Below are 11,332 nucleotides of genomic sequence, written 5' to 3' on the forward strand. Positions count from 1 at the left end.
CTTCGGTTTTTCTGCCCCACGGACGACGCCTCTCCTACCCTCGCCCCTCCCTCACCAGCTCGGCTGCGGAGCCAGAGCCGCGCGCTCTCTCCTCCAGCGCCCGCTTCCGACGGCACTAGGACCCAGGGAAGGCCCTGAGCGAGGCTCGCGGAAGGCAGCCAGACTCCTCCTTATCTCCAGTGTCAAACTTGACATCAGCCTGCGAGCGGAGCATGGTAACTTCTCCAGCAATCAGAGCGCTCCCTCTCACATCAGTGGCATGCTTCATGGAGATATGCTCCTCTCACTGCCCTCTGCACCAGCAACATGGATTGTCACCTCTCCATCCTCCTCCTTCTCAGCGGCTCTGTTCTCCACTGCTGCGGGGAACTGATCCCCCAGCCTTCCAATGAAGGTAAGCCAGGTACCGCGACGCGCACCGCCCTGCCCCGCGGGCTCACGCTCTTCAACGCCGAAGCCTCTTCAGCCGTTCGGATGCCTCAGTATAAAGCAGTAGGCGCTCAGGGTAAAAGAAAGACGAGCTTGTATTTTCAGCTGACTTCTAAAACACACTGGGGCATAATTTTGGATGGTCTGAACCTTAAAAATGTGTTTTTAATCTGATACCAATTCAAGCAATTACCTTGTTTGCCAATTTGAAGCAGAAAGAAAGAAAATCCTCCAGTTTTACAACCCGGGATGTTAATTGCCAAATAGTCAAGGCAGTATTTTATTTTCTAATTATGACCATGTGGTACTCTGAGAAGTTTGAAAGAAAATGCAACTCTCCTTTCTAGATTCTTTGGTCTGTTCACAGGTAATGACAGGTTGTTCCTACTTGGGATCTTAGCATTTATGAATAGACTCACCGGAAATCAGAGTTTGTGAAAGTGAAGGGTGTGCGTGTGCATGTTGCAACTGCTGTATGGAAGTGCTACGTGCCCCTCATTCTAGGGTTTGTGCTATGGTACAGGTTTTAATGAGCAGCATATGCCACATTAACATAAGTAATATTTTCAAGAATTATAATAAGCTTAGGTTGGATTCTCTTTGTTTAAGGGCTTATTTAAGAATAGGATGATTTTAGTGAATAGCAAATAGTTCCTGAGTAGATATAATACACAGTTGAATAGAAAATTGAGGGGAAAATGTTCCTATGTAGCAAATGGCATTTGCATGATGTTGGGTTGTTTATTTTCCTTGTAATGAGCATTTGTACCTTTTCTGTGGATTAAAATGCAAATCTTAGATTAAGGACATCAATGTTTCCTGTAAGATTGTGGACTTAATATATACATTGTCTTTCCTCAGTATGCCTTTTCTAATCTATACCTAGTCATTTGTCAACACAATCACTCACAAGACAAACTTACCTGAATAACTGATTTCTTTAAAGCAACACTTACAACTTGGATTTCCTCTTAATGACCCTGCACTTGTAACAATGACATTTAATGTATGCTGCATGTTAGCAATTCTGAGCAATCAGTGTACAAATACCATATTTTATATGCCACTCAACAAAAAAACCCCAACATATTGTAAAGCCAATACTATTGTATACTGTGTACATTTTAAAAGTACGAGTGAAAACAAAATATTTATAAACTTTTTAAATTAAATTTAAGACTGCCTCATATTTGGTGACCTACTTTCACTGCTAATAGAACGTTTAATTTCTTTCTTTCCTTAGTGACTGCCTTTATCTATATGGCAGATTTCATTACATTCTTGTGTGTGTGGTTTTTTTTAATTGGGAAATTTAAACTTCGAAAATACAGAGATGAAGAAAATTGTCTTACCTACAAATGACTTCGCTTTTCCACCAAACAAATTAAAATGTTTATTTGAAAGTAGTGGCCAGTCATCTTTATGAATGAAAGGCAACAATAGTCATCGGTATAATGACTAACATCAATACCTTAAAATTAGTGACTTTGCAAAATTTTGCTTTTTTGAACATATTAAGATACTGACAAAAAACCAGAAAAGTAGAATTACAATTCCTACATTGCTATGATAAATTGTCTTCTCCCAAATGGAATGTTTATAAACGACTTACATAATGGATGTTATTGAACTAATAATGCACAGGAATAGAGCTGAGAGCCAGTATTTTTGCAGAAAATATGACCTTTAAGTCAACAGCAAGAAAAAAATGAATGACCCTTTAAACTTATTCACACCTATGTAAAATGAACATTGCTATAATGAAACAAATACTCAAATGCAAATGTATGTTAAGCTCCACCTTGTGTATGTTTGACTATATACTGTATATACGCACACAAGCAGGCACACACTGACAATGTGTGTATAGGAAGACAAACATATTAAGAAAACTAACACACTTTATTTAATTTGGTTGGATAAAAGTTTATCTGTCCATTGTCCATGGAATTATTCTTTCCAGATGTCCTATGGTGAGTGCCTCCTATCCCCTCTGAGATTATAAAATGAAGCTTTGAAACAAAATTTAAATTAGGTGATTTAACTTAGGCAATATTTGAGTGACATTCTAAATATTAGTCCAACAGATTGGCCCTTAGTAGTTGAGTTAACTAACATAAAAAGTGAAAATTTTAAGGATGTGCCAAGATTTCCATGTAATTCTTCCAATATGCAATTTGAATAGAAAGCAATGCTTCTAAACATTCATATATGGGAGGGGTAATGATAAAATCAATCATATTAATGTAACTTTCTTAAAAATCTAAATGTTAATATAAATACTAGATTGCATTTAAAATATTATGTTCAAAATTATATTTCAATACTATAAAAAATTTATGAGAAATCCATCATATACTACACTCTATTCTGCTATCTATTATAAAGTTAGGCCTGATAGAACTAAAAGAGAACAAAATCAAACTTTTGAGTTAATTTCTAAGTGACTTGCTGTTGTATTTTTTTTTTTAAATTGAGATTTGATAATGAATTACCAATATTGAAATGCCATGGGTCCATGAAAAGAAAAATAACTTAAAAAACAGTTTAATTTGAATTTTTCCTTTTGTTATTCTAGTTAAAAGTAACTTTAATATGCTTTCAAGAAAATGATTCCAGAAGATACTTTCTATCCCTGGTCTCCTCAATGATAAGAGATATTCCTAATTTCAATGATCATGTAAATAAAAATTGCCTTATATACTTTGACTGAACTTTATAAAAGCTTTATTAAAATCAGGCTTGCTTACATAAAATAAGAAAAGACTTCCCATGGGAAATCACCTATTTTTCATGGCAAAATAGGATTGTTTCATTCTATATTATTAGAAAAGTGTGTATATATACTTCCAGTTCCCACCCAAATGGATTATGATAATGTTAAATAGATAACTTGAGACAGGTTGAAATGTGACAGAAAATAAAGCTATTCCTATATTAGGTCTACTTATATTATAACTAAGGAAGTCTCTCCTTAAACACTTTAGTACATCTGAAGCAGTTTGAGGCAGAAGGCAATGCTCACTCATCAGTACATAATACAGTAAACCATTTGTTTACCCCAAAGTGTTCAGAAATTGGACAACACTCACCCACAGAACTATGTATTGAAGATCCGAGTTTTAAAGATAAAACTGAATGAAACTAAATCAACACAGTTACGTACTACTTATTTTGGAACACCTTTTTTTTTTTTCTTTTATAAGAGTGGCTGTAAAATATGTTTCTCTGAACATAAATCTTCTGTACTGAAAGGAACTATGTGATTGCTCAAAGCTTAAAAGTGAAACTTTCAGATGAATGCTTTATGCTTTCCTTTGAGTATTAGGCAAATGTTGGAGACAATAAATAACCGAGTTTACCTTTTATAAAATTACTGTGTATTGGCATCACGTTTAGTATACAAACACTTGTCCTCAAATAAGAATGCATTATGACTGAAATATTAATAGAGAAGTAAGTTATCCTATCATCTTGACAGAGTGCACTTTTTAAAAGAGGGTTTACATTTGCTTTTAATAGTATTTCTTCATGCTGGACTAAATAATTGAATGCATTAAATACAATTTTGTAATTTAATAGCTCTTCTAATAGCTCACCCCTACATCTCCCCATAGTTATAGCTGTGCTATTTGCCTGGAGGTAGAAGAAACCTTAATTTCACTATTTTATAACCCACAACAGTTAACACTTGACCTAGGTCATTAACAGGATTATCAGCAAATTTGTTTAAGCTTTTACTGACAATCTGAATTGCTATGATAATATTTTGATTGTGCCAGAAAGAAACTTCTCTAGCCTCTCAAAATCTATCATGAAATTAATTCATTCTGAATCTTTATCTTCCTAAAGACTAATGTTGACAGTAACAATTCAGTGGGAAAATATTCATTTTGATACCTCATTCTCCTCATTTTGTGTTTCTATATTATCACAGCCCCTGTCATAAATGAACAATGAAAAGCTCTTTAAAATATTGAATGTTCTAGCAGTAACAGTAGATGTATAAATATGAAACAGCTTCACTGTAACCATGACCGTTTTCTGTTTTATACTCTTTTAGTATTGGTGCTGTGATTGGAATCACTTTTCTGCCCATTTTCAGGTAATAAGTCAGTTGCATGTATTTATAACTCAGAAGCAGCTGAAACTGTACAAGAGAAACTACATATGCAAAAACACCATCGCCACGTGCTGGGTCAGGGTTGTATTTTATGCAAAGTTGTCCTTTTCATAAAATACTAGAAACTGGGAGCTACAGTGAAAAACACAACGCAAACATAAAATGTCTTTTAACAGAATATTGTACACGATCAGAACTTAAAGTTTTTTTTAATCTTGTTTAGTAGATTTAAAGAAGTTTCATGTCAAGTTTAGTATTCTTGAATTTAATTATGATTTATTCCTTGATCCTATTAACAGTTTAGTCATTTCCCTATTATTCTTAATAAATTTAGTTTTGAATACAGGATTTAGTAAAATTCTTTATCACATTTATACATTATTCTCATTTTAATATTCAAATTTTGATGTTTTAAGGCTCCAAATGCTTTTAATACTTTCCTCACAATAACTTTCTTTTAAAAGATCTCTAAACGTTAAGCTTGTTTCAGGAACTTTGGAATTTCTGAAATAAAATATATGTAATTTTAAATATTAAATAATCAGTTACATATGCAAAGGGTTTTTAAAGGCAAAACATATTTCCACAGTATATTTGATTTACTAACTTCAACGCAAATGAAAACAGCAAGAAGAGTTCTTAAGAGTTACATTTTCCGTCATAAAATCTTCAAGAAAATATTAATAAAACTTGCCACAAATCATCAAAACTCGATAAGTTTCTTACAGACATGTACTTACTAAGAAATCTGCGATGTGGGCTACCTTTGATTTGAGCCATTTCCCAATGATTTTGTTTGGCAAAAATACTAGTTATAAGGGGAAATATGTATTTCTTGGAAGAACACTAAGTTTTACAAGTCATTTTCTGTCGACTTTCTTTTTTAACACACACTTTTTTTTTCTTTAGAATGTATGATAAACCTTGTTCTGTTCATTGTTGTTTGAGAAACGATTTAGAAGAACAGATGCAAGTGTCTCCTTTTTGGTTCTGTTTTCAGAGATCTGGATTTTATCACCAGGGAAGGTCAATAAAGGCCTTTTACCCAGTGCAAGTAGCTTTTCACAGGTTTTTCACATAAAGGGTTGACTTGTGGTGTGAAATACTCATTATATTATTCACACAGGTATGCCAAAATCCAGGATTAAATATTCACTTCTCGAAAATTTCAAAACCTTAGCTATCTCTTCTGTAGCAACTTTAGAAATAAAAGTAATGTTATGACACTTATAAAATGCGATGACTTCCAAGTCATAAATCAATCAATCCAAGAAGGCATTCCTCCTTGTCTTCAGGATGGCAGTACATGTGCTCTCCTTGGTTTCACTCTGAGTCTGTGCACAGCTGCCTGGGATCAGGTAGTTCTTGGAACCTGGCAGGAGGTTTTCTCCAGGAAAAGTCTGAGAGTCAGCAAGTTTTAGTTTGCTTCCTACCAGCTTTCTTTGAAATCGAAAAGGGCAGTCGATTACAAAGAAGAAAAAGTATTTGCAAGTGAAAAGAAAATAAAAAGTTGATTAGAAAGCTGGAGAGGTGGAGAAACGCAAAAGTTCTAAAGCCCTGTTAATATGTACATCTTTAGCATAAAAGAAAGACATTTATCACCTAAAACATCTGGCTAGTCAGTTTTTATTAACTTCCTAGACATTTTTTTGCACACTTAAAAAAAGCGGGGCTTACTTTGGTGTACTTCTCTCAGGTTTATACACTTCTGATTTTTCCCCTCAAGAAAATATTTTATCTAGAAAAGTTTTTTAAGGTTGTAAGCCAAAGAATGTTTCCCCTCTTTGGATGCCTGGGCGAATGCATGTGGAGGGTGGATGGAATTAAAACCAGTTCAGCAAATAAAGCCTCAGACTTGGAGTGATGTTATTAAACTGGAAGCTCTGTGTGTAGGAGCCACCCACCCCCTTCATTTTCTAAACCATGTCCCGCTGTTCTAGTCAAAGCAAAGGGTGAAAATCCACATAATCCAAACCAACATGGTGAAGTGAGAATAATAGGTGAGGAAAGAGGAGCAAAACAAGTGGCAGCACTGTACGAACTTGTGAATAATCCTCACCATGGACAGTCTGACCACAGGGGGAAGTGACTGTGTGTCTTCTCCGGGTCACACTTCCCACATTTGATAATGCGATATTGATTTGATTATAAAAGTGCAACCTGAGAAGTTTTAGCACGGAGCAGAGCTTTCTGGGTCGTGTCTGTAATGTGGCAGCGCGGAGAGGTACCGGCTCTTCTCTGCCACCACACCCTCCATCAGGGCGTCTGAACCACAATCTATTCGCCGCTAGTACCAGGCTCAGCGGTGTAGAGGGAAGACTGTGTCTCCCAACAATTCACGACTTTCTCCGCATCAAACAGAAGGATCAGACCATAAATACCAAACTCCGGTTTCCTAGAACCCAGTCCCAGACCCGCCGGGGCCAGTGGGTTCTTTGTGCGCCAGTCTCTCCGCGCCTGGCTGCCCCCCATTCCCGAAGCGCGCGGAATGTGGCCGGACCTCCTGGGGACAGGGCCGACGGTGGCTGGAGACCAATGTCCTGCTATTCTGGGTTTCTGCGGCGGGACAGACGGTGCTGGACGCTCTCTGTCCCCCGCCCAGACTGGAGCGAGCTGAGCGCGAAGTGGCCAAATTGTGCGGCGCGGAGCGCGGGGAGGAGATGGGGTGGGCGAAAAGCAAACGTGCGCCCTCTGCCTGCTGCGGCAGAGCTGCTGGTGCTGGAGGACGCGGCTTCCTTGCCAACGGGGACTCTCCTTACCTGGTGGTCCGTCCTGCCCGGAGGGTGCCAGCGGCTCCGAAGAGCCGGTCACGTCCTGACCCGGCTAACGGATTTTGACCTGGGATCTGGAATCTTCACGCCTCTCTCCTGTTGCTATCAGCTAGCCTTTTCAGTTTGCGTCCGCAGGTGGCGGGTTTTTTTTTTTTTTTTTCTTTTCCGTAAATAAGTCCTTGGACCCACCAGGTGATGAATGAAGGAGGGGGACAGAAGATCTGCGGAGCTTTCTGCAGAGTTGGGAATGCACCTCATACTCGGTCCTCCAGGTTGGGATTCACCGGAGGCGCCGGAGACACACTGCTGTCCTGCTTCCTGCTATCTGATGCTCCATCTTTGGGACAGTCTCTTCTTCAGTAGTTAGATTGAAATAGGGAATTGTTTCTGTCTGTTTCCCCAGTGTTCTTGAAAACCAGGTCCGGTTGCCCACCTGTTAAGACACCTCGTGATTGCTGAGGGGACGTTCATAAACCCCCCTCCGCAACCACACACACACACACTCAGAATCCACAGTTGTCTGTTTTTTCCCAAAGCCCCATATTGACTGGCAGTGTTTTATTAAAATAAGATTTTCCCTTTTCTAAATTTGGAAGTAAACCCAGAATGGACTGAGAGGATTTCTGGGAACAGTATTACCCACCCAGATTGGGTTCTTAATGGATGATGCTGAAATTGTGTGGTGGTTTAGGAACCTCAGTGTTTTTCATTTTTCATAAAATATAGAATTGCTGAATCTAGTAGATCCCAAGACTAAATATGTGTGTCCTCCATACCTGCTCAATAGTCTGGTAATAAATGTATAGTTTTTCATTGGTTTAGAAGACCCCCCCTTCTCCTGCCCCACATTATTATTCATACTTTCTGAGCCTCGTTTCGAAAAAAAGCAGCCCTAACATGAGTATTATGACATGCGCCATTGTTACAACAGTGGAAACAGATCACAAAAAAGCAACCAGTGAGCTAACCCTTTTCCTTCTGATTTTAACCTGCTATGTTTTTCTCGTGTACACAAATGCCTGTGGACTGGAGTGTCATCCTTGTATTCAGGAAAAGCACTAATTTTTCAACCTGAATCTCACTGTATCAATTTGTTTTTATACTAAGTTTTGATACTTAGATGCAAATTCTAAGTACAATACTAAGGATTTTGGAATGGAAGGAAACCAACCAAAAGGGTAAAAATACTTTGAAGCTGCCAAGTGGTTACATTCTCGAATTATGATCAACTGCATATATGGAGGACCTACTAAAAAGTCAATGGAAGGAAATTGATGTGGACAGAAGAGTGACATAAAATGTACTGTGATGTCGTTTTCTCACACATTCTTGCCTCTGCTTTCCTCTCTTGACCCTCAAACACTCAACTTTTTTTCCTCACCTTGGAAAGAAGATTTTCTCAGGAATTCCATATGCAGAGATTATGAGGAAATTGTATAACTAGCGTGTGATTGGTCAGGCCTTTATGTAATAATAACGATGTGTGAGTTAACTATTGGAAATGTCATAGAGGTCAGTGATGGGGGACAATAGACCATGGTTCAAAAACTGAACTTTAGTTCCCGTGAAATTTGCCCCTATTTAAAAGACAGTTTTGGGACCAGCATTTGGCGTAATGGCTATGTTGCTAGACTCCCATGTAGTCTACCGCGGTTCGAGTTCTGGACCCTGTGGCTTAAACTCACCCTGGGCACATGTGCATGTGTGCCCAAGATCCCCAGAAGAGAAAGGAGGAGAAGGGATTGTGGTGTGGCCATCTTCCCTGGGAGGTGATTTCTCACTTTCTGTCTCTCTGTCTCTCTCTGTCTTTCTGGCGAGTGCTCGCACCCTATAGCAAAAACCTCTCCAAAAAAAAAAAAAAAAAGACAATTTTTAAATTACTTAAAATGAGGAAATAAAATGTACTTATTTAATCTACTCTATCATAAAAAGGCTTGAATTTTAGTTAAGTGGAGGCATTGAGAAAAGGTAGATAAAACAGGGTTTTGAAAGGTAGCAAATTAAGTTGGGGCAATTACATTTTTCATGTGAGTATTTCAGCACATATGTTTTGCATTAATTGCTGCAATAAATTCTGTTAACCTGGCAAAGAGAAAAAATAGCATATTGATGACATCGGGCTTCCAAATCAGAAAGCTGCTTTTAGTAGCTTGCTTTTTTCACTATAATGTGAAAAAAAAAAAGAGCCAAAAACAAATCAAAAAGAGTTACATATTACTGTTATGTTATGTTCCCAAAGAGCTATCCAACCAGTCAAGCTATTGGCACATTTTCCATGAGCAGAAGTGAAGGCTTAGCAACAATATTTCTTTTTTTTCCTTACTTCTGGAGAATTATTATCAATAATTCCTTTCTCTACCATTTGATTTTGTTAAAAAAAATTTTATTTGGTTTGTACAACTCTCCCAAACCAAGACAAGTGTAAACTTGATTGTAAAGTCTCCAAGCTGAATTGTCTTTTATTTAAGACAAAAGTCTTGACTGGTTATGTGGCAGAAACTCAAAAGGGACTGGAGGAGAGGGGAAAATAAGGGATAATTTTACTGCTGATGAGTATGTCAATCTCAATATGGTTTCATCTTGAGTTTTTTTATATACGTGAAGTGTAGAATCAAACTCCTGTGGCTTGATAAAAATATAAGGGTTAAAATGTACTACTTGCCTGTGATACAATTGACTGATTTTCAATCAATATGACATTTTAATATTGCCTGTCTACCTCAGAGTGACTCAGGGAAACAGAGAGAGGTTTGTTAGTCGTTGATATGTATTTATTTCCTGGTTTTCAAACCCAGTCTAGCAATTAATCAAAGTCTATAGATAAGAGAGGGATATATTCTTTTATTGTGTAAGACAGTAGTCTTCACACTGAGGGGAAGTGAAGCTGGGAAGCTAGTTTGCAATGTCTCCTGGATTATCTGACTAATCCTCTGGCTAAACCAAACGCCACTCAGAGGGAAACTCTATTTGCAGGACTGGGTGTGTTTGTGACACCAACAGTATTGTCCCCTTACCAAATTGAGCTATTCCCACACTGTGAGCAACATTTTATGGCTAAATATATACTCAAGATGGTTTACTTACTATTTTTCTGATTTATAAATCAGTACTGAGGGAACAGAAAAATCACTGTTTTATTTATTTAAAACTATCCAAACTTTTTCATTTTCCTCAACTGTCCCCCTAAACATCTTTAATATACAAAAGTATCATAAAGGCTAGAGTTATGTAGAGATTGTAATTTTCTCCTTGACAATGCCGTAGCTGTTTATGGTAAAATTTACATTTTAATAAGATAAAGGATCAAAAAGACCTAGTGCTATCATAGAAACTACAAGTAAAAATTAACTTTTTTAATTAAATATCTAAACTTCATCAAATCTAACTACTGCCAAATACTAAAAAGATTTTTAAAGAGGTAGGCCAAAAGGGAATAGTACTTTTCTCTAAGTTTACTTTTCCTATCTGGCTTCATACAGATAAATTAATACTCATTTACATTAGATGACTCAGAAAGGTGGAATCAGATATTTTGTTATGGTGTTATTGACATTTTGATTTTAATTATAAGGTTTGATTATCATTTTCTGAAAAATGATGTCCTAGTGTAATTATCAGTTTTTCGTGTGACTGAACTAGATTAATCTATTTTTATCATGATGGTTTCCCTATACTTTGAGGTATAACAGCTTTTTATTAAGGGCTTATATATTGTATAAAAAAATATTTTTAACTTTGAAAGTGATGTTCAAAATCATTCTGAATGTTTTTCAAAAATTTACATATAATTGAGAACAAACTAAAAACCGTTACAATAAGTTGCATCCCTTCAAATTTTTCTTTTCAAAAATGGTCTCTGTAAATGGAGTTAAGAATATTTTGTTGTTTCTTTGGCTAGGTTTGCGGTAGGTTTACTACTCTAACCATAGCAAAGAAAATTTTGAAGGTTTAAATTTAATTCAAAGATAGACGATTAAGAATCATTAAAACAACTCAAGTGAAGTGTAGG

General features: G+C 36.9%; 1 protein-coding gene across 2 annotated transcripts in view; it reads left to right on the forward strand.

Moving 5' to 3' along the window:
• The first annotated feature begins 206 nt into the window (after positions 1–206).
• The window catches only part of EPHA3 (EPH receptor A3), a 404,175-nt gene continuing 393,049 nt past the window's right edge, over positions 207–11,332 (forward strand). For both annotated transcript variants that reach the window (XM_006139867.2, XM_006139868.2), the window contains exon 1: positions 207–394. In XM_006139867.2, the coding sequence (XP_006139929.1) occupies positions 307–394 (88 nt within the window). In that variant the 5' untranslated portion in view covers positions 207–306. The remainder of the gene's footprint in view (positions 395–11,332) is intronic.

The sequence above is a fragment of the Tupaia chinensis genome, unplaced genomic scaffold (assembly GCF_000334495.1).
Source record: "Tupaia chinensis unplaced genomic scaffold, TupChi_1.0 Scaffold000009_1, whole genome shotgun sequence".
NCBI classification, from domain to species: Eukaryota; Metazoa; Chordata; class Mammalia; order Scandentia; family Tupaiidae; genus Tupaia; species Tupaia belangeri.